At 45.8% G+C, this 23,827-nt stretch overlaps 1 protein-coding gene and 1 pseudogene across 3 annotated transcripts; one reads left to right on the top strand and one right to left on the bottom strand.

Annotated features, from left to right (window-relative positions):
• The first annotated feature begins 617 nt into the window (after window positions 1-617).
• DEGS1 (delta 4-desaturase, sphingolipid 1) lies at window positions 618-9,327 on the top strand. 3 transcript variants are annotated; one of them, XM_036872279.1, is made up of 4 exons: window positions 636-838; window positions 4,472-4,673; window positions 5,493-6,235; window positions 8,820-9,327. In XM_036872279.1, exons 2-4 carry the CDS (start codon window positions 4,607-4,609, stop codon window positions 8,964-8,966), a joined length of 957 nt encoding a protein of 318 aa, XP_036728174.1. In that variant the 5' UTR covers window positions 636-838; window positions 4,472-4,606; the 3' UTR covers window positions 8,967-9,327. The 3 variants fall into 3 exon arrangements, with proteins under 3 accessions (XP_036728173.1, XP_036728174.1, XP_036728178.1); XM_036872283.1 differs by having other exon boundaries at window positions 4,472-4,701; XM_036872278.1 differs by lacking the exon at window positions 4,472-4,673 and having other exon boundaries at window positions 618-838.
• Window positions 9,328-11,903: 2,576 nt separating this feature from the next.
• On the bottom strand, window positions 11,904-21,815 carry LOC118882373 (annotated as a pseudogene).
• Between the last annotated feature and the right edge of the window lie 2,012 nt (window positions 21,816-23,827).

Raw genomic sequence — 23,827 nt, 5'->3', positions numbered from 1 at the left:
TTTCAGAAAGAGGTGGTGGTTCAAACGACTTCTGTGACAGATGTAAGGCTGAGCAATCACCTTGTAAGAGAAATGGTCACACAAGAATAATTCAGGCAAAACAACAAATTCCTCATCATTTTTCACTCTCAACAATAGTGATTTCCTTTTTCTTAATTAGCTCTTAATCACCACAAGCTCCTCATTTTTTCCTGAGGTATTATTTCCAGGAGGCAGCCAAAAACGGCTCAGTGAATAAGCTGCTTTTCAAAATGAAACAAAATTTGGGCGAGTCGCCATTTATTTATGATCAAGGATCCTCGTGATCGAGCTCCGGCCTTCCCCCGAGGCGCTAAAGAGCAGTCTTATTTAACTCGAGACCTTTCTTTCCTTTTTCACCTTTTTCCGGCCTCGGGCACCGGCACCGCGCAGGACAGGCTGCAAGGAGCCGGGCTTTGCATGAACTCGGCCTCTCAGCCGGTCACCGAGTCACAGCATCTCAGAACCCCCAGCCAGCGAGCCGCGGAATCCCGCCCACCACGGGGGCCTCCGCCCGGCCTGCCACGCTCCGGGGCGGGGGTGGTGGTGGTGGTGGTGGTTGGGGCCGAAGGGGCGGGGCCTCGAGGCTCCGCCCCGGTCGGCGTCTGCTCTCCGGCTCCGCAGCAGCCAGCTGACTCCAGTCGCGGAGCTGCCGCCCTCGCTTTCATCTCCGCCTCCGCCTCGGAGGATCCCGGCCAGGAGCGAGGGCCGGCCGCTGGCCCGCGAGCCGCCGCCGCCATGGGGAACCGCGTTTCGCGGGAAGACTTCGAGTGGGTCTACACCGACCAGCCCCACGCCAGTCGGCGCCAGGAGATCCTGGGTGAGGTCCGGGCCCGCGCCCCGTTATGTGCGTGCGCGGCCTCCCGCCACCGGGACGCGCCCGAGGCCGGTTAAGAGTCGACTCCCTGCCGCGTCTCGCCGCCCCGGCCGCCTGGCCGCGCGGGAGAAGCCGGGGGAGGCGCTGGGCCGGAGCGGGAGGGAGGGAGGGATCCCCGCGCTCCCCCGTCCCACCGCGCGGCCCCGGCCCTTCGACGGGGAGGCGCAGGCGCGCCCCCAAGCGCGGGCGTGCGGTCGGGGCCAGGGTTTGCTCAGAGCCGGGTCCCCGCGACTAGGCCACCCTTGGGTAGATCCTCTCGCTTGGAGATTCTCGTGCCGTCGGTCGGCACCGTTTCCTCCCCGTCCCCGTCCTCCTCCTCCCCCCTCCCCCCTCCCCTCCCCTCCCCCTCCCTCCCCTCCCCCTCCCCCTCCCTCCCCTCCCCCTCCCCCTCCCTCCCCTCCCCCTCTTTTCCCTCCTCCTTCCCCCTCCTCTCCCTCCTCCTCCCTCTCCCGGTAGCCGGCCCCGGCAGAGCCAGGCTGCGAGCGTGTGCGAGGCAGGGCGTGGTCCTGGAGCATCTGGCGGCCCACGCGCAGGGCGCGCTGACGTTGGTCGGCGCCAGCAGGCCATCCTGCCGCCGGCGGCTGCTGCCTTGGGCCAGGGAGGGGACTCGTGGTACCCGACCCGTTTGATCCCAGGGGCTTCTCGGGCCGGAAGGGTAAGCGTCCCAGGGTCCGGATCCTGCTGCGCTCACGGTGTTCTCATTGATCCTCGCAACGAGGCTCATGCAAGAAGGGCAGAGTCATATATATTTTTCATCCATCCCAGTTTTGTGGACGAAAAGGCTGAAGTATGGAAGACTTGCCAAGATTAGCCTTCTGGTTCCCTGACTGCTAGTTTAGGGCCTTTACACCAGGTTAACTAGACCTTATTCAACTCTCTAGAGGTGTAAGGCGCTCAGCTATTTGCAGCTTCTATATTATATAGAGAATTCTCCCAGGGTACTCTTAATGGTAAGCTAGGCATTGTGTTGAGTGCTTTACAAACATTACACAATTTAATCCTCCCAGTAATTAGGTAGGTGTTATCCCTGTTTTAAAGACGAGGTAAGAGTGAATAAGTAAATGTTAGAGGGGGATTCTGATCTGGGTTAGATTGCCTCCAAAGCATTGCTTTAAACCTCTTTGCTATTGTTTCAGAGATCTGGAAACTAGTGGGTGGTAAATTGAATAGGAGGAATTCTTTCTCATACACAGTATTCCCCTAGTTTTTTTTCTCTGCATCCATTTGTGCAGTGAAAAGAAAAAGCAAGCCCCTGATATTTGTTGGGTAAGTTAGAAATTTCATGTTTTCACAAAAAGAAAGGAGTTAACCCTTTAAAAACTTTAATGGTCGAGCAGACTCTTCAGAGTTGTCTCTTGGACTGGAGTTCACCTTCTCCAGGTTGCCTGCCTCCTGAATAAAGCAACCTTTCCTTTCCAGCCAATACTTGTCTCTTGAGTCCCGCAAACAGCGGAACCAGGGTTTGGTAGCACGTGGTCACAGATCTAGTAAATGGAGGAATCTAGATTTAAACCCATATCCTTCTGACACTAGGGACTATTTTACACTGTTAAAGAACTTTATAAATTGTTTAAAAAAAAAAAAAGAGTTAGTAGATCCCTTTGAAATGGATTTGTTAAAATTGAATCAGTAAGTTGGGAGCTTGAACGTTTATAGTTGCTGTTAAGGGTATCCTTTTAAGAGAGTTTGGTTCTTGGATGCTTTCCTTTTTATTTTTAATCAAAATGTGTATTTTGCAAATCACACATAGGAGATAGCATATGGTACATTTTATCTATGCCTGATCAATACATTACATAAGAATAATCTGGTATCCACGCTATAAAAACCAACTCCTGAATACTGGAACTTAGCTATCTATTTAAAATTCAGAAAATCAAGGAAGTAAAAAGGTGCTTGTTCATGCTTATCTCAACACGGAACCTTTTTTCCACAAACTTATCATCACTGGACCGTTTCACTTGGAAAGTAAAAGGACTACATATTTCTCAATGAAAACGTCATTTTCCCTGCAGGTGTAAATAAATACTGCTCAGTGTTCCATTTCAGGGGTGGAGATGGAATACCCTCAGGAAAGATAAAAATCTGGAGACTTGCTTAAATTATACTTAAATGATGAGATATTTCTCAAATGTATCAGGTTTTGGGGGGGAGAGAGGCACCAGAGAACATGGATATGTTGTTTAACAACCACCATCTGTACGCTAAATTTACAAAATTTATGTACGAAATTAATGAAGGCTAGGGACTAGACCATTATTAGTGGGTCAGATAATCACAAGAAATGCTCCTTTTACTGCTGTACTTCCACAGGGAAAAAGCATTTTTTTTTAACAGCCTTACTGAGATATAATTCACAAACTATAAAGTTCCCCCCCCTTTTTTTTTTTTGGCCATGCCACAGGGCATGTGGGATCTTAATTCCCCGACTAGGGATCAAACCCGTGCCCCCTGCATTGGAAGCGCAGAGTCTTAACCACTGGACCGCCAGGGAAGTCCTGAAAGTTCACCCATTTAAAGTGTACAGTTCAGTGAGTTTTTTTATAGTGTATTCACAGAGTTTTAAACTATCACTACAATCTAATTTTTAGAAAGTTTTTGTCATCCTAAAAAGAAACCCTATACTCATAAGCAGTCTCCATATCTTCCAGTCCTGGGCAACCACTAATCTTTCTGTTTTTATAGATTTGCTTATTCTGGGCGTTTCTTATGAATGAAATCATAAAATATTTGGTCTTTTGTGACTGACTTCTTTCACTTTGCATAATGTTTTCAAGGTTCACCCATGTTGTAGCATGTATCAGTACTCAGTTCCTTTTTGTAATTTTTGTGTATGGTGTAAGAGAGAAGTCCAGTTTTATTCTTCTGCATATGATGACCAGTTGTTCCAGCACCATTTGTTGAAAAGACTGTTCTTTCCCCCCTTTAATTATATTGGCGTGCTAGTATTGATTTTTATATACTATTACAGCTTTGCAAAAATTTGTTACAGAATTACTTGGAGGAAGTTGATTTGTCTGAGAAAAATGTGCCATCTTTGTTTCATGATTTTAGAGTAACTATGAAGTGTGTGTTACCTTCTATCCTTTGTCAGACGTGTCAATTTAATCTAGTTTTATGTAAGGTAAAAATGCTGGAGCTCTAAACAGAAATAACACATTTTAATACAAAAGATTTATTACTTATCCACCAATGAACTAAACACTTGTTATTCTATGTTTGGAGGACTGCTCAAAATGCCCATATTTTAATGAATGACTTATTTGAGCTTTTCATTTATCCCAGGGTAATTAGTTTTAGACTCAAACCTATTGAGTAATCAATAATCAAAAAGTAACCCTCAAAAGGATTGTGTTTTTTTGGCCTGTTGCCTACAAAATTGTTAACATTGATGAAATGAACTAATACCAAGAAAGATGAGAGGTTAGGGAGTGGAGACAGAAGAGGGGAAAGGAAAGAAACAAGAATAATTACCTCGAATTAACACTACCCTTATTTCTTATATATAAAACTAGACTTAAATAACTTCCTGTCTTGCATTTTAAGCTTTTATTGAATTCTTCATTTCACATTTAGAGAAAAGAGGGTGAAGCTGCTCTTCTTTCTTCTGAATCTTTTCAAGAACACTCGGAATGACCTGTCCCAAGAAAAAGGTCCTTCTTCCTTTTGCTGTCCTGGGTCAAACATACTTGACAACACACAAAACAGAAGATGTTCATTATATCTGGGCTTCCATCTCTGGAGTGCCGGGATACTGAGAAGAATCTGCATTTTGCCTGTAGGCGACACTTGCCTGAAATGCAGAGGTTTTTATTACTGGCCTTTTCCATAATACTTGGATATTTGCATGTGAATTCAACAAATAAGCATTGTTCAGTTCTAACGCAGAAACAAAGAAGGAAGGGGGGGGTGGTGTTGTGAATCCATAGAATTCTTTGGAAATTACCCTAATTTCCCGGTGACTAGAAAAAGTCTACATTGGCAAAAATTTACATATCTAAATGTCTAAAAATAGGAAAACGGTTAGAAGTTACAACTGGCAACTAGAAGTGATTTAGTCATTAAAAAGGAAATTATGAAATCTAAGTAATATATTGTATATAATATGTATATATTATATATAAGTATATTGCATATATAGTATATTGTATATATATTACATAAAAGTATATTGTAATAGTCTGTAAATCTGTCAGACACATAGGTTTATCAGATTATGATTACCACTTTGTAAAACTTACAAATTTAATATACAAAAAATTGTTAGCAGTGAAAAGGCAACTAGATAACATGAAATCTTTACTCATTTGTGACTATCTTTCTGTTATTGTGGAGAGTCTAGATTTTGAGGCTCATTTTTTTCTGCATAAATTCTCAATTTGTTGTGACATAGTATTTAGTAACTTTACTGTTGAATACACTCCTTCCCTGTAGTAGACAAATATTTGATAAAGTCTCTAATAGAGGGCATATAATGACTTGGAAAAAGAAAAAAATTAATTGATGTGTTAATTTAATTGATGTTAGTTAATTATAATTGCAGAACTATTGTGCACTTTTCTCAGTCTCTGATTTTTTGTTTGTTTTTCCCTTACAGCAAAGTATCCAGAGATAAAATCCTTAATGAAACCTGATTCCAACTTGATATGGATTGTAGTTTTGATGATTCTCACTCAGTTTGTTGCATTTTACTTAGTAAAGGACTTGGACTGGAAATGGGTCCTATTTTGGGCATATGCCTTTGGCAGCTGCATTAATCATTCAATGACTCTGGCTATTCATGAAGTTTCCCACAATAGTGCCTTTGGCCATTGCAAACCTATGTGGAATCGTTGGTTTGGAATATTTGCTAATCTCCCCATTGGTGTCCCATATTCAGTTTCCTTTAAGAGGTATCACATGGATCATCATCGATACCTCGGAGGTGATGGCATCGATGTGGATATTCCAACTGATTTTGAAGGCTGGTTCTTCTGTACCACGTTCAGAAAGTTTATATGGGTTATTCTTCAACCTCTCTTTTATGCTTTTCGACCTCTGTTCATCAACCCCAAACCAATTTCTTACCTGGAAATTATCAATACCGTGATCCAGGTCACTTTTGACGTCGTGATTTACTACGTTTTGGGAATTAAATCTTTAGTCTACATGTTGGCGGCATCCTTACTCGGCCTAGGTTTGCACCCAATCTCTGGACATTTTATAGCTGAACATTACATGTTCTTAAAAGGACATGAAACTTACTCATACTATGGGCCTCTGAATTTACTCACCTTCAATGTGGGTTACCATAACGAACACCATGACTTCCCCAACATTCCCGGAAAAAGCCTTCCCCTGGTAAGTAAAGGATTTGATACGTGTTCTAATTTCTGATGGTTATATGATCAAAATTAGTCTTGATTTGCACATTTAAAATGGAATCTAGTATATTTCGTCCATCTAGGCTGTTCATCAAAGAAAACAGCAAGAGTCCAGGTCCTGAGTTGGGCAGCAGCCTAACTTTACAAAGAGTTCACTGTCCTGGATCCCTAAGCCTAGCGGTAACACGTCTCGTTTAGAATGTTGGGGGATCTGCAAAACTGGCTAACATGTAAAGTAATTCAGAAACAGAGAATGAATTCCCTCTGTGAAGGGAGCAAAAGTTCACATAACCTTTATCACTGTTAAACTGAATACACTTAGCTAAGGTTTGTGTTGGTTTGTTGTGAAATACAGAGGTCCTACATAATTGCTCTGCAAAATAAGTGAACTTCAGTTTCCAGTACCACAGACTTGCCACAGGTAGGGACTATCTGTTTTCTGTCACATAGACTTTCAGTGTGTCGTTTGTGGAGTAAATGAAAGACAGCACATTGACATTCATCCTTTCACCCTTCCCAAAAGAGGATGATCCTCTCCAAACTTCAGTTGTATTTCTGATGAGTTCTCTTATTAGACTTGCCACCCTCAGAATGGATAGCTTTTACAATTCCATTACCAAAAAAATGTTTCCGTAATTCTAAAAAGGGGAAGTGATATGATGTGTAATATCAGGTTTTTTTGATTTTTTTTTTTTTTTTTTTTTTTTAGCTGTGATATAAGGGAACCATAGCCAGGTATTTTATGCTATATCATAGCCACCCAACCAAATTTTATAGATTTCCTCTTCAGTTTTTAAATGTTGACTGTCTGCAGACTCGTATACAACATGACAACAAAGTATAACGTTTGATTATTGATTGGCTTGCCAATTGAGGAAAGAAAAATCTAGAAAGGACATTGAGTTAGTGGGGAAATTTTGAATCTGGACCATGTAATACATAATACTGTGTCAGTGTTAAATTTCTTGGGTGTGGTAATGGTGTTATGGTTTTGTCGGGGAATGTCCTCGTTCTTAGGAGATATGTGTAGAATATTTAGGGGTGAAGTATTCGGGGTTAGTTTTCATATAATGTCTGCAACTTTCTTTCGGCAAAGAAAGAGCAAAGTATGTGGTGTGTACTATATATGGAGAGAGAGAAAGTGGCCGTGACATAGTGTCAATTGGTGGACCTAGGTGAAGGGCATATGGGTGTTGGTTTTTCTGTTCTTTCAACTTTTCTGTCGGTTTTACATTTTTCAAAATAAAATGGGGGAAAACACCACACAACTGGCCGAAGACAGCTTTGAAACCGGTGTAATGTGGTGCTAGTGCAGCTACTTTGTGTCATTTTGGCCTGAAGAGTGCGCCCGCCTTTGCTTGCCTCTTCCCTGACTAGGACAGTACATTTTTATATTTTAAGAGGTTATGGTTTAAGGAGAAAGCCAGTCACCTTCGGAACAAAATAGTTAATTTTTTCCAATATAAGCCACATACTTTGACTTGTAGTTTTCTTGAACAGTCCCTGAACTGTTCAACTCAAACATTGCTTGACCTAAGGCCCATGGTTCATCAGTGAGTACTGAGTTCCCACTCCATTCCACAGTTTTCCTGTTTAGCTAAACTAACAAACCTTCTCAGAGTTCTGTAAGTCTTCCTTTTCCTGCTTTTTCTGTGGTGTATACCAAGGAGTATCCTGTTCTACATTTGTTGTACTGCACTAGTTATGTTGCATATAACTGTCACGTGGTTAGTTAACAGGTATGTATAGCAAGGTTTCTTTTAACAGCTTTATTGAGATGTAACTCATAGATACAATTCATCCATTTAAAATTGAATGGTTTTTAGATTGTTCAGAGTTGTACAACCATCACTGTAATCAATTTTAGAATATTTTTATCACAATAACAAGGTTCTTTAATTTTTTCTATGTTTTTCGTGCCGTCTCTCTTCAACATCTTGGATTCTGTGTTTCTGTTTTCCTTTGGGATTTATTAGGGTAGTTTTTGCACATTTTGTTGAAGCCACAGAATTTTTTCTTACTCAGCAGTAACTAGTTTTGCTTGCTCATCACACTGGCAGTAGTCATTTTTTTAAAAGACAGTCTCAACTTGAGATGGCTGAATTGCACACTTGATAAGTGATTAATTTCTAACTGGCATGCCACAATAATTGATCAGTATTTGTAGGTTCCTTAATGGCAGGGGATCAAGTGGTGCCTTTAAACCCTACAGTGGCGGCCATGCAGTACGACACTTAAAAAGCAGCAAGCTGATTGGATTGCAAGTATTTGTTGTTAAAGATTCCAGCTGCCAACTTTTACAAGTAAACCAGTATATGTAGTCCCTCAGAGCTTGTTGGAACATCAGTAATTCTAGAGGATCAAGTGTATGTTCCTGCTGAAATGTAGGCTGCTTTTTGTTTAGAATTCCCAAAGCTGCTGCTTTTATTTATTTATTTATTTGAGAGGGAGGCGGGAGAAAGTCTCATGGTTTCTCCTGAGTGTGTGTGTCAGACGTTCATCTGTCGTCTGTAATAGGACTCAGTTAGCACTCACTCATCTTGCTGTATTTTCCCTTCCAGGTGAGGAAGATAGCAGCTGAGTACTATGAGAGCCTCCCCCACTACAATTCCTGGATAAAAGTACTGTATGATTTTGTGATGGATGATACAATAAGTCCCTATTCGAGGGTGAAGAGGCATCAAAAAGGCAGCGTGGTTCTGGAGTAAATGTCATTAAGGCCAAAGGAATTCCTCTCTGAAACTCCAGAATAGCTGAGAAAGTGGAATTTTTGCATTACTAAAAAGACCAGTGATGTTTAGAAGCTGCCCTCCTACAAATTCAAAGTCTGATCTTCATGGTATCAAGACGCTAATCTGGCAGTAAACAGTCAGCCTATCTGTGCAGCATTCAGCTTTACTCACAGGAAACTTGTTCATTGTATTACCACCGTGGTGGATGTTTTCACTTAGGTCTGACACGTTGTAAGCATATCATAAGAAAAGCTTTTCAAAAGCTATTTCTAGTATGTTGTTTTCACTATAATTATTTACTTTATTAAAACACCTAATAAACAGCTGTTGATCACAATAAATAGTGTTTATCATATTTTTTAAAATTTTACCGTCTTTACACTATAACCAGAGTACTGGGAGTGAGCTTACTTTAAAATTTAAAAAGGCCTGGAAATATTTTTCACTGCAAGCCGAATGACTCATTTTTAATTTTTTCTGTTGTATCAATACATGGAACCTAAATTAGTGCTGAGTCCTGCACAGCCTATTCATAAGTAAAGACATTATTGAACTTAATCACATCCAACATTCAACTTCCTTTTCAGATGTGTGGACTCTCAAATTAGAAACCACTCAACTAACTGATGAAGAGTTTCTTGTCATTTCATTTCAGCGGAAGCTGGTTGGGTCTGATGGTAGATGGTGTCAAGTAGCCAGTATCGAGGGCTGTTAGGCTGGCAGTCCTGGTTACCTGAAACGTGTCATTTGGGTAAATTTAGTGTAATATGGTGAACTATTTTTTTATCTTTTTTTTTTTTTGGCCGGGCTGCGCAGCATGTGGCATCTTCCCCTGACCAGGGATCAAACCCTGTGCCCCTGCAGTGCGAGCTCAGGGTCTTAACCACTGGACCGCCAGGGATGTCCCTGGTGAACTATTTTAAAGTAATCCGTGGTATCAAACAATCAAATAGTCTACAATTTGTACACAACACCAACCCTCTGTCATCCTGAATACGAGATATTATAAAATTCTTACTTCTATAATCCCCAGCTGTATCGCAGTTTCACATGCTGGTGGTGAAGAGTACGGCACTCACCCTCAGAAGTATTGGGTTTTCACAGACCTAATTTGGGGAGACAGAGTACTTTGCTTTCCCTTCCTTATCCTCTTGCCTGGGAAAATTCCTACTGTCTTCGAACTATTGCTTAATGACCCTTTGCTTTAACGTTTAGAGTGATGATAGAACCAACTTTACAATTCAGATGTAGGGGCTCAGTCAGTAAAAGTATCTGTGAAACCTACCCTTGGGTTTGACATTAAATGAGCCCTCCACTCACTCCCCTTAGCTGTAGAACTTTAGTCAGTGGCTCAGCTGCCAGGCAAGTGCTGAAAACCCCCAGATCTCCTGCCAGCTCAGCCCCCTCTCAGTTCCATTTCCTTCCTGGTCCGTAGAGGTGGGGGGTGCCTCATTGTCCTTCCCCAAACTTGCCAGTTCTGCTTACATGACCTCTTGCCTGACGGAGGTTTCAGCCTCCTAGCGGTCTCCAGGCCAGTCTAGCTCCCATCTGCCAGCTTGGGCCATTCTTTCTGTCACTGGTGACTTTTCCAGAGAGAGACCTATGAATCAGGGCGGTAGGAAGGCTGGGCAGCAGAGCCTTGAAGGCACAAGGATGATAGGTCCTGAGACATGGTTCAGTAGCTTTGCACGAGTTCTCCCTTCTGTCTAGATTGCCTTTCCCCATTCTTGGTCTGGGTCCTTCGGGCTCATACCAGTATGTGGTAGCCCATCCCTCTCCCCAGCAGGTCAGGTGCCACTTTTTGGACTCTCCAACCAGTGTTTATCTCATTCGTGGTCCACATACTGTTTTGTAAATACAGTTTGTTTTCCCCTGAGGCTGTAATTTCTTAAGGGCAGGGATGATCTTTTATTTCTCTGTTCCCCAACCCTAACAAGAACAGTGCTTGGCTCAAAGTAACTGCTTAATGAATGGAGAGAGACCAACAGAGGCTATCCTTAAACTTGAGAAGCTTTTCATTGAGAAGCTTTTCATCAAAAAGAGAAACAAGGGCTTCCCTGGTGGCGCAGTGGTTAAGAATCCGCCTCCCAATGCAAGGGACATGGGTTCGAGCCCTGGTCCAGGAAGATCCCACATGCCGCGGAGCAACTAAGCCCGTGCGCCACAACTATTGAAGCCTGTGCGCCTAGAGCCCATGCACCACAACTACTGAGCCCACGTGCTACAACTACTGAAGCCTGTGCGCCCAGAGCCTGTGCTCCACAAGAAGAGAAGCCACCACAATGAGAAGCCTGTGCACCGCAATGAAGAGTAGCCCCCGCTCGCCGCAACCAGAGAAAGCCCGCGTGCAGCAATGAAGACCCAACGCAGCCAAAAATAATTAATTAAAACAAAACAGAAACAAAAGATGGAGGGCATTTGAATAACCTTTAAGTGAGTGTGTGTTCAGTCCACTGAACACTGTGGCCATTTATTGAGAATTCTTACTATTCACTGAGCTCTGAACTAAGTTTATGCATAATCTTATTTCATTCTCAGTATGTCTGTGATGTAGGTAGTACTATTACTATCTTCATTTTATAGACGAGAAGACAGGCTCAGAGAGTAGCTGGCTCAAGGTCACACTTGGTGAGTTGCAGAGACAGGATCTGAGATTGAGACTGACTCCAGAAACCAGACTCTCGACCGTGCTTCACAGGGCTTGTCTAATGAGCCTAGTCCTGCAACGGGAGCGGGAAGGAAAACAGTTCCCATGCGTTACCAAATGTGCTTTCGTTCCACTGTCTTGTCCATCCGTTCCTGTGCATCAGCAGTTCTGGCCAGATCTCGGGGGGGTTTTGACTTAACGATCTAAAATTCTTTTTTATTTTTTTTAAGAGGTCAGCTTTTTATTGAACATAATACAAGGGAGATTTAATCAAAAAGACCAAAGCCTATGCCATCATCAGACTCCTCAGAGCCTTCTTTTTTTGCTCCCATTTTGTCCTCCATCGGGGCAGGACCTCCTTCTGGGCAGGGCCACCAGCCCTACGTTGCAGATAAGCGTCTTGATGTTGACATTGGCCAGGGCCTTTGCAAACAAACCTGGCCAGAAAGGTTCGACATTCACACTGGCTGCTTTAATGAGGGCGTTGATCATACCCTACGTTAGTGGCACCTCATCCTCGTGCAGGATAAGGGTTGGGTAGATGCAGGTGAGCTCGGAGACGGAGGCTGTGGAGGGGTGTGTGCAGAGCGGGCGGCTGCCAGGTGCAGTGAGCACCAGAAATGAGGGCCTCACTTCAACACTGCCTTAGCTTCCTTGGAAAGATCAAGCATTTTAGAAGAAGCTGAGGAAAGGGCCCATCTAAATTCTAATATGAAACACTAAGGTTTAAATCCAAAGTAAAAATGCACTTACTTATTCATTCTGCAGGTACTTGGCCAGGCACTGCATTAGGCAGAGAGGATGCAAAGACAAATCATGGTCCCCAGTTAAGGAGCTGATGCTCTAGTGCTGGGATATGCAAATGGAATCAGAATTCAGTAATAAAGCCATTTGGGCTTCCCTGGTGGCGCAGTGGTTAAGAATCCGCCTGCCAATGCAGGGGACACGGGTTCGAGCCCTGGTCTGGGAAGATCCCACATGCCGCAGAGCAACTAAACCTGTGTGCCACAACTACTGAGCCTGCGCTCTAGAGCCCGTGAGCCACAACTACTGAGCCTGCGCTCTAGAGCCCGTGAGCCACAACTACTGAGCCTGCGTGCCACAACTACTGAAGCCCGCGTGCCTAGAGCCCGTGCTCCGCAACAAGAGAAGCCACCGCAATGAGAAGCCTGCGCACCACAACAAAGAGTAGCCCCCGCTCGCCGCAACTAGAGAAAGCCCGCACACAGCAACGAAGACCCAATGCAGCCAAAAATAAATAAATACAATAAATAAATTTAAAAAAAAAAAGCCATTTGCAGCAACATGGATGGACCCAGAGATTATCATACTAAGTGAAGTAAGTCAGAGAAAGACAAACATCATATTATATCACTTATATGTGAAATCTAATTAAAAAAAGATACAAATGGGACTTCTCTGGTGGTCCAGTGGCTAAGAATCCACCTTCCAATGCAGGGGATGTGGGTTCGATCCCTAGTCAGGGAACTAAGATCCCACATGCCGCAGAGCAACTAAGCCCGTGCACCACAACTAGAGAGAAGCCCGTGAAAGATCCCGCGTGCCGCGATTAAGACCCGACACAGCCATAAATAAATAAATAAGTAAATAAATAAATAAATTTAAATAAATAAAAATTGTGAATCACTTTGTTGTACACCTGAAACTTACATGATATTAAAAAAAATAATACAAATGAACTTTTCTACAAAACAGAAAGACTCACAGATCCCGAAATAAAATTTATGGTTACCAAAGGGGAAACGTGAGGGGAAGCAATAAATTAGGAGATTGGGGTTAACATACACACACTACTATATATAAAATAGATGACTAACAAGGAGCTACTGTATAGCACAGGGAACTCTACTCAATACTCTGTAATGACCTATATGGGAAAAGAATCACTTTCCTGTACACCTGAAACGTACACAACATTGTAAGTCAACTGTACTCCCATAAAAATTTTAAAAAAAGAATTAAGTAATAAAGGACTGAGTGCCTTACACAGGAGAGTCACGATGTGGCTGGAACTGAATGGAGGGCACACAACAGTATCGTTGATCAGTGTCTGAACTCTGCCAGTCCCCAGAGGCTCGCATTTTAATCCGTGTTGACCTGGGGAGAGAGATCCCATTCCCCACGTGTTCACATGAAGACACGGAGGTTCCGAGAGATCAGCGTGAGGGTGTGTGCTGTGAGCAGCAGGGCCGTCCACGCCTGTGCTCTTGCTGTTCCACTGGCCCAGCTGACTCGGAAGCTTCTTGGCTTGGATAAGGAAGGAAATGTGTTATTTCTTGTCTTCTTCGGAAAACTCTCCAGGAGCCTTAGTCATTTGAAATGAAGCAAGGATAGTCTAATCCTAGGGCCAGGAAGGCCCTGAAAAAACTTTACCCTCAGAAACCCAACAGCACTAAACCCCTGAGACCGTCTCGGTGTATCTGATTCTGAGATAGGACAAGGATGAGGGTGGTACCTGCAACGGGGGCTCAAGAGTGGAGGAGAGGCGGCAGCAGAGGCCTGAAGACATCAAAGCCAGAGATCCCCACTGGGCTGAGGGTGAGGTCTGCGATGGGGATTAGCAAAAAATAGTGTGGTGACAACCCAGGGAGGGTCCCCGTTGCAAAAAGGAGCAGGATTTGACAACAGAAGGATGTGCAGGTCAGAGCATGCTGGTACTTTTGGTTGGAAAACTGATGACGTGGTAGAGGAAGAAGAAGAATGGGGAGCGTCATCTGAAAATGGAGTTTGTTTTTGCCGAATTTAATCCAAATTGGCAGATGGTTCATAAAGCAAATAACTGGACCCAGCAGAGGGGAAGTTTTCAGATGCTGACAACTGAATGCATCACAGCCGCTCAGAAGGTAGCTGCTGTAACAGGCGTGTGTGAACTGGCACACGAAGATCAGAAGGAAGGGGTCTGGGCTTCCCTGGTGGCGCAGTGGTTGAGAGTCTGCCTGCCAATGCGGGGGACACGGGTTCGAGCCCTGGTCTGGGAAGATCCCACATGCCGCGGAGCAACTGGGCCCGTGAGCCACAATTGCTGAGCCTGCGCATCTGGAGCCTGTGCTCCGCAACAAGAGAGGCCGCCGCGATAGTGAGAGGCCCGCGCACCGCGATGAAGAGTGGCCCCCACTTGCCGCAACTAGAGAAAGCCCTCGCACAGAAACGAAGACTCAACACAGTCATAAATAAATAAATAAATAAATAAAAGAACGTGAATTTCTATTAAAAAAAAAAATGGAAGGGGTCCAAGGGGGTCTGGGGCACACACTTAGAATTTTCTTCAAAAGGCAGAACCCAAAGAAACCCAAGCAGCATTTCTAGAGTTAAGAGTGGATTATGTGGACTTCCCTGCTGGCACAGTGGTTCAAAATCCACCTGCCAATGCAGGGGACATGGGTTCGATCCCTGGTCTGGGAGGATCCCACATGCCGTGGAGCAACTAAGCCCGCAAGCCACAACTATTGAGCCTGTGCACCACAACTACTGAGCCGGCGCGCCTGGAGCCCGTGCTCCGCAACAATAGAAACCACCGCAATGAGAAGCCCGTGTGCTGCAAACGAAGAGTAGCCCCCACTCGCCACAACTAGAGAAAGCCCGTGTGCAGCAATGAAGACCCAAACACAGCAAAAAAAAAGAGAAAAAGAGTGGATTACGTGTTACCAGGCACACATCCCTGTATTTGTAATCCTCAGCAAAGGCACAGTATTGTTGCATAGTGAAATGACCTGGAGGAATTGAGTTGCCCTCAATGTTGGGTTCTAAATCCTTGTAGGTCAGCAATTCGCTAATCCAAGGAGGGCCACTAATATTCCTCCCCTGTGAGGTTATTATTCAAGGCTGCTGGAACAGGCCCTCGGACCCAGAGTAACCCTTCATTGGTCAAAAAGGGAAGGGGATAGTCCTTTGTTTCGCAGTGGTTGAAGCCTCCAATTTCCCTCCCACTTATTAGCTGAGACTTTTTTGGCACATGGAGGTTAGGGTTGAGGTTTCCGGCCCCCTGAATAGCAGTCTCCGATCTTAGCCATAACCACACATCTTTTTTTTTTTTTTTTTTTACAATTTTGCAAGCAAATATTATTTATTTATTTTTAAAATTTTTATTGGAGTATAGTTGATTTAATAACCACACATCTTGACAACTGGTTTCCCCTCCAGGCTGGGCCTTAAGCGTGCCAGAAAGTGGTTCTTTTCTGCTGTTGTCTTGAGTGAAAGCACTTTCCTATCACCTTTCCATGCTTTGTCATGTCTGCTTCAGCGCTGACAATGAAAGCGCTGGCCTACCAGCCAGGCTTCTAAACCCTGCGTGTCCCCTTGGTTCCGTGCACACCCGACCAAGTGTCCCCGCTGGGGTCGCTGCTTTCTCTTCACAGGTTCATAAATAAATCTGGTAGCTCACCCACTGCACTCTACTTTAAGGACTTTTAGAGTTGAAAACAACTGCAGATTCTAATTCAAACTCTGCCATCCCTCGATTTCGTAAAAGCAATTTTTTCATCTCCAGCTACCTTCTCAAAAACAGATAAATAAAAGCAAGAGGATTCACCAAAAATCAACTCTGAATGACAGATTCATCAAATTCCTGAAGATTTCATTCTTTCCCTTCAGAGTACCTGATTCCCTCTGGGGCCCCAGCCCAGGGCCACCAGACAAGCTGGGTCTAAAGCAGTTTGACCAGAGCTGTTTCCACCAGAGGGAGGAGCTGGGCCAGAGGAAAGGGCAAAAGTCAAATTCCAAAAACCTCCTTAGTCCTTTGGGAACTGAGTTGGCATTTAGCTAACTGATCTAGAGTCCCTGATTCTCTTCCTTTGTAGAGTCAGATTTCTCCAACTATGTGTGAGATTCCTCCGCCCCTGAGCTCTCAGGCCAGGCTCCCTGGGAGGCGCCTGGGTGGGTTCCGATGGTCTCACTCATCCCTTTGATCCCTTTGTTGTCTCCTTTCTTAAAGGATCAGAGATAAGAGTGGTCTTAGGGACCTCCCTGGTGGCGCAGTGGTTAAGAATCCGCCTGCCAATGCAGGGGACATGGGTTCCGGCCCTGGTCTGGGAAGATACCACATGCCAAGGAGCAACTAAGCCTGTGTGCCACAACTACTGAGCCTGCGCTTTACAGCCCGTGAGCCACAAATTTTTATTGGAGTATAGTTGATTTAATAACCACACGTCTGAGCCCACGTGCCGCAACTACTGAAGCCCGCGCGCCTAGAGCCCATGCTCTGCAACAAGAGAAGCCACCGCAATGAGAAGCCTGCGCACTGCAACAAAGAGTAGCCCCCGCTCACCGCAAGTAGAGAAAGCCTGCGCGCAGCAACGAAGACCCAACACAGCCAAAAATAAATTAATTACTTTAAAAAAAACGAGTGATCATGTATTAGGAAAGTCACTGTCTTCTTTCTTTCTTTCTTTTTTAAAATAAAAACCCTACACCCTGACAAGAATGGTTAATTTTTTTTTTAAATATTTGTTTATTTATTTGGTTGCTCCAGGTCTTAGTTGCAGCACGTGGGCACCTTAATTGCGGCTCACGGGCTCCTTAGTTGTGGTATGCGAACTCTTGGTTGCAGCATGCATGTGGGATCTAGTTCCCTGACCAGGGATAGAACCCGGGTCCCCTGCATTGGGAATTCGGAGTCTTACTTAACCACTGTGCCACCAGGGAAGTCCCAGTGTCTTATTTCAATTTAGTATCATTATTTCCTTTTAAATCTCACAATGTAAAGTCGGTAATCTTACTTCCATTTACAGGAGGAGGAAACAGAGAATCAAAGAAGTTAGGTAACTTGCTTCAGGCTAGCCAGCTTTTTATCTCCCAGAACCCAGACCTTAAGTAGCTTGTTCCCAAGCCCAAGCCCTAGCCCACACAGCGTGAGGCTTCATGACTGAAGTTACTTACTTATCTCTGAAGAACCTCTGTTTGTTCGTGTGTGAAGCAAGGGTGTGGGGCTACAGTGCCATCCAGTTTGGAATCCTGGGGTCTCTGAATGCTCTACCACAAAGGCTGAAACCCACCCACTCCCCAGTCCCCTCCCCATAGTCCAGGGAGAAACACCTAATGATGCCACAAGCTGTCTCTGCAACCAGCTCAGGCCCATGGTTGAACTTCTAGGGAAAAGTGACATTGCTCCAGACACATTTGGACCTGCCTGCCCTGAGGGTTACCCTGTAAACGTTTACTGAGTAAACTCATAATGTAAGCACAGGTGTAGGAAGAATTTAATCTACTTCACAGAATTATATGGTAAGAAGCCAAACTATTTCTGAGGACGAAAGGGCGATAAACCTACTTGTTCCCAGAGAATCCTAATTGGGGGGCTGACAATATTGACGGGGGTCCTGCCATGTGCCAGGCACTGGGCTGTTGCCTGGGCTGGTCTCTTCATGCTCTGTTAATCTTCCCGTTGGTAACAGCCTCATTTCGCAGCCAAGAAAACAAATGAATAGGAAAGAATAAGTAACTCGTCTAAAGCCACAGTCAACTCAAATCCAGTGTCTAAATTCAAAGTCCATGACTTTTGCATTTGGACTTACAATGAACATTTTTCTTGAATTCAGAGCCCTCTCCTAATTAGTGTAACGTGTGAAGTTTTTTTAAAGATAATATCAATTCCAACACTCCCAGGAATTTGGACAGCAGGCCCAGCGACAGGGTGGCACCCAAAAGGGTGGGAGTGGGGGTGGGTGGCATAGCCTGTAACCCCCTCAAGTTATTTCCACATTTGACTGGGCCACAGGGTGCTTAAGCAGAAGTCAGAACAGGAGCCTGTGGCCTGGAGCTCACATGTAACCACAGATTTTTAAGAGCTATCTCAGAAGCTATGGTTTTCCAAATAATGCAACCCTGCAAAGCCCAGTTTAGATACTCCAGTTGCCATCTTAGCTAAAGGAGGCAAAACCTGGGCCCAGTTTGCCAACAAGAAAGGAAGGTGACAGCGGGATTCTGTGAGCTCCTCAAAATGGCAACTCCTCCTCCTGAACAGGAGGACAATTGGCAGCTACTTACTAAGCCTCAGCTGTAAAACCTAGTCGCCAGGGTCCCAGGGATGGATTGTGGAGATGAAATATTTAAGGCACTGTCACGGGAAGGGTTTTGGTTGTGATGACGTCCACTGCCCCTGGGAACATCAAGGTGCTGATGGGTCATTTGGAACAGTGCCAGAAACCAAAGGCGATGTCACAACTGTTCCAAACCATAGCAGTTAACGTTTGCTACCTCAAACTGTGGTCTGCCACTTACGTTTTGTACAGAATTTTTTTTTTTAATTGTAGTAAAATCCACATAACAAAATTTACCTTCTTAACCATTCTTAAGTAGTATTAAGTACATTCACATTGCTGTACAACCGATCTCCACAACCGTTTCATCTTACAGAGCTGAAGGTCTGTACCCATTGAACAAGTCACCCTCCCCCAGCCCCCGGCATCTGTCATTTCTACTTTCTGTCTCTATGAGTTTGACCTGAGTGGTTTTCTCTTTTCAGCAAAACTCGTCACTGGGTGTGTCATTCCACACCACCAGCATTCCACGGCAGGCCTGTCTCACACTAGAGGAACAAAAGCAGGTAATAATTAGTCAGAGAGGGGGCCGCACCCATCCCCAGCTGCAGGTGAGGGCAGCTTTCAACACCCTGACTCACTCCCCCTTTGCAGCTGGGGCTTATTAAGTAGCTGCCAATTGCCCTCCTGGAAGGGGTGCCCCAGCTTCGGAGCCGCTGTTGGGCAACCGCAATTGTGTTTCTATCATTAGCCAACACAGGGGAGCTGAAGCTGGGTCCTGGTTATTCAGGGATCTCCGCAATTAGCGCAGCTTGTGTCGAGATGATTTGGTTCCCAACGACCTGATCTGAATAGATACTTGTCGTGGGACTCGAATGGACACATGAAATTGGGTTTTCAAAACACAGCTTCTGGGCTTCCCTGGTGGCGCAGTGGTTGGGAGTCTGCCTGTCAATGCAGGGGACGCGGGTTCGAGCCCTGGTCTGGGAAGATCCCACATGCCGCGGAGCAACTAGGCCCGTGAGCCACAACTACTGAGCCTGCGCGTCTGGAGCCTGTGCTCCGCAACAAGAGAGGCCCGCGCACCGCGATGAAGAGTGGCCCCCGCTCGCCGCAACTGGAGAAAGCCCTTGAACAGAAACGAAGACCCAACACAGCCATAAATAAATAAAATTTAAAAAAAAAAGAAATTGAAAATTGTATTAAAAAAAAAAAAACACAGCTTCCTGTGAGTGTGTGTGTGGGGACGTGTCAGGCCGCAGGGGTGAAAAGGGAGGAAGGAGGCGGCCTCTCCCCACAGGGGCCCTCACCCCACCTCCCACGTGACTCGCATACCTGCGGACACACAGCGCACGCACGCACGCACGCACGCAGGATCTCCAGGCTTCCGCTGCCTCTCCCGTGCCTGCGCTGCAGCCACAGCGGGCTTCCTTTCGTTCCCGTGCACCCGGGCCCGCTCTCCTGGGGCCTCTGCGGTCGTCGTGTCCCGCCTCCCTGCCCCGGGCCGCCCCCCAACGCTAAGCCGCGTCCCTGCGTGGCCAACGCCTTCTCAGCACCCAGGTCCCGCCTCAGGTGCCATCTCTTTAAAGAGGCCTTTCCTTACCAACTGCCTGCTTCTGAGTGTCCCCAAAACGGACCCAGAAACAAGAATTTGGTGCAAGCCACTTATTTGGAAGGTGGTCCCAGGAGCACGACGAGGAGATGGGGAAATAAGTCAGATAAAGGTCACCTCGGTGCTGCGGCTCCTGAGACTGGACGGACCACACCGCAGAACGTCCCACCAGTGGTTACGGGGTGTCTGCCTCAGAGTAATTCAAGAAGCCCTCGATGTCTTCGGCGTGTTTTTCTGCATCTGCACTTACGATAAAAGATCTTTAAAAAAGTCCCTCTGAGGGAGGAGGAGGCTGAGGTGTACATTCACCAGCTCCTGTTCCTCTCTGGCTGGTGATTCTCCTGAGGCCACGTCTAGGCTGCTGGGGGTGGGGGCAGAGGAAGCCCTTGAGAGGCCCAGGAGGGCTTCTGCAAAAGGGGGACCGGGACCTCCAGAGTGGGTGGAGAGGACAGGAGGGGCACTGACGGGTCTGCTGTGCCCCTCGCCGCACAGTTCGCCACCCACATCCCAGGGGTAGAGCTGCTGCCACGCTGAAGAAGCTTACACCCCAGAGCCCCCCGCTGGCACAGGCCCCCTGCAAGCCCTGGAGGAGCCCTAGCCTTGTGTTGGGGGTTGAATCGTGTCCCCCCAAAAAGACACATTGAAGTCCTAGCGCCCACACCTCAGAATTGGACCTTATTGGACGTAGGGTCATTGTGGATGTGATTAGCCAAGATGAGGTCATGCTGGCGGGGGGAGGGATAAATTGGGACTTTGGGACTGACATATACACACTACTATATATAAAATAGATGACCAACAAGGACCTACTGTATAGCATAGGGAACTCTGCTCAATATTCTGTAATAACCTAACTGGGAAAAGAATTTGAAAAAGAATAGATACATGTATATGTAAAACGGAATCACTTTGCTGTACACCTGAAACTAACACAACATTGTTAATCAACTATACTTCAACATAAAATAAAAATTAAAAAAATAAAAAAGACAAGGTCATGCTGGAGGAGTGGGTCCCTGATCCAACAAGACTTATAAGAAGATGTCAACACAGGGACAATGCCATGTGAAGGTGAGGATGGGGTCGTGCATCTACCAGCCAAGGAATGACTGGAGAGAGGCCTGGAACGCATGCGCCCTCAGAGCCCTCTGAAGGAACCAACTCTGCCGACACCTTGGATTTCTAGCCTCCAGAACTGTGAGAGAATTGTTGAGGCTCCCAGTTTGTGATACTTTGTTATGGCAGCCCTGGGAAACTAATAGCCCATGTATTCTTTCTCTAAAAGAGGGTCCCCAAATAAGCTTCAGGCTCCACAAAACTGGGATCTGCCCTTGCCCATTTCCCTTATTTTCTTCCTAGTACATCCCTCTACCGGAAATCATCCTATCCAGATATTTGTTCAGTTCAGTCATGAACCATCGCATGGGCTTTGTGAGAGCAGGGGCCGTATTTGTCTGTTTGCCACCGTGTCCCCAGCTCTCCAACAGAGCCTGGAAGTGCTCACTAAACTTCCGCTGAGTAATAGTATTTAACTGGCTTCCAAGGGGGTTTGGATACATGGAGCACGGCATTGTTCCCGAACCAAACTTGGGTCTGCTCACCCAATAAAGCCAATATGCTGACACTGGGTTGTGGTGAAGGAAAGTATACATTTACTGCTGGGCTCCAAGCAAGGAGTCCAAGTGGCTAGTGCTTAAAAGGCCCACACTCCCTGAAGGCTATCAGGAAAGGTTTCTAGACAGGATGGGGGGGTTGGGGTGGGGTGCATGATCAGCTTGTGGACGTTCTTCTGATGGGCTGGTGGTGAGGTCCTCAGGAGGCATCCACCTTCTGGTTCTGGGGTCTGCGTGCTTGAGGGCAGCGTACAGCTAACTTCTTCCACCTGGTGCGGGTTTCAGTATCTGCAAAACAGCTCAAAGGACATGGCTCAGAATATTATCTATAGCCCTTGGGGAGAAACTAAAGATCCCTGACTTTGGTTAGTGGCTAAACTATTATTTTGTCTTGCTTGACTGTTTTCCTTGGCTTCTGCAGTTTCTCACTTCTCTGATTAAATTTATTCATTAGAACTCAGGGAAGGCCCAGGAGGATAAAGTTTTTCTATAAACAAGAGCCAGGCAGAGGACATGGGTGGGAGGGGTCTGTCCCAGAAAGGCCAGCATAAGGCAGACAATCCTAGAATGGAGTCCAGAGAAGCTGGTTGGCAGCCCTCACTTTACAGACCTTTCAAAAGTCATCCTTTCTTGATGAGGGTTGGTTCACAAAACCATTCAGGGTTGGCGGACCTGGCATGGTGCTATGGACTGAATGTTTGTGTCCCCTTGAGATTGATATGTTGAAGCCCTAACCCGCAATGTGATGGCACTAGGAGGTGGGGCCTTTGAGAGGTATTAAGTTTATTTTATTTTTATTTATTTATTTCTTTATTTTTGGCTGTGTTGGGTCTTCGTTGCTGTGCGCGGGCTATCTCTAGTTGCAGCGAGCGGGGGCTACTCTTCGCTGTGGTGTGCGGGCTTCTCATTGCGGTGGCTTCTCTTGTTGTGGAGCATGGGCTCTAGGCATTCAGGCTTCAGCAGTTGTGGCACACGGGCTTCAGTAGTTGTGGCGCAAGAGCTTAGTTGCTCCGCGGCATGTGGGATCTTCCCAGGCCAGGACTCGAACCTGTGTCCCCTGCATTGGCAGGCAGATTCCTAACCATTGTGCCACCAGGGAAGTCCAAGAGGTATAAAGTTTAGATGAGGTCGTGAGGTGGGTGTGGGGAGCCTTCATGATGCGATTAGCGTCCTTATGAGGGGAGACACCAGAGCTTCCTCTCTCCACTCACACAAAAGAGGTCATGTGAGCACATGGTGAGGTGGTGACCGCTACAAGCCGAGAGAGGAGGTGTCAGACTGAAACCTACCTTGCCGGCACCTTGGTCTTGGACTTCCAGCCTCCAGCACTGTGAGAAATAATTGTCTATTGTTTAAGCCCCCAGTTGGTGCTATTTTGTTAAGGCAGCCAGAGCTGACTGAGAAAGATGGTATCAAGTAGTTCATGTAAGAAACATCTTAGATTTTTTTAAACTGACTGCAAGGAAGGTGATTTTAAAAAAGAAAGACAAAAAAAAAAAGAAACTTAGGGCAACTTGGGTTACCTATCCAGCATGCTGTGTTAACAATCAGACGTCACCTGGAGTCTTGGGTCTAGCTCTAAGAGAGAAAAGCTTTCCAACAATCAGAATGGCCTCAGAAAGGCCTGGGCCGGCCTGCAAAGCAATGAGGTGCCCTTCTCTGCAGGGGCTTCTTAAGAGATGGTGCCTCCCAGTAAGAGACGGAGCAAAAGGATTCTGGTCCCAGGGCCTTGGAGTCAGGTGTTGCCAGGGGGCCCTTTTGATCTCGGAGAGGCAGCAGTGAGTGGTGGCATGAAGTGAGATCCTAGTTCCCTGCCCAGGAACTGAACCTGGGTAGCCTGGATGAAAACCAGGAATCCTAGCCACCATAACCCCTGGCTCCTGCCCCCAGTGAAAAATGCATTTCTCACAAGGCAAAAACTGTAAAAACAGATACAAAGTTTATTATTAGAGACATAGCACAACAACAAG

Source organism: Balaenoptera musculus, chromosome 1, assembly GCF_009873245.2.
Source record: "Balaenoptera musculus isolate JJ_BM4_2016_0621 chromosome 1, mBalMus1.pri.v3, whole genome shotgun sequence".
Taxonomy (NCBI): domain Eukaryota; kingdom Metazoa; phylum Chordata; class Mammalia; order Artiodactyla; family Balaenopteridae; genus Balaenoptera; species Balaenoptera musculus.
The sequence above is the reverse complement of the archived record's forward strand: the minus strand, read 5'-3'. Positions and strand labels throughout refer to the sequence as shown.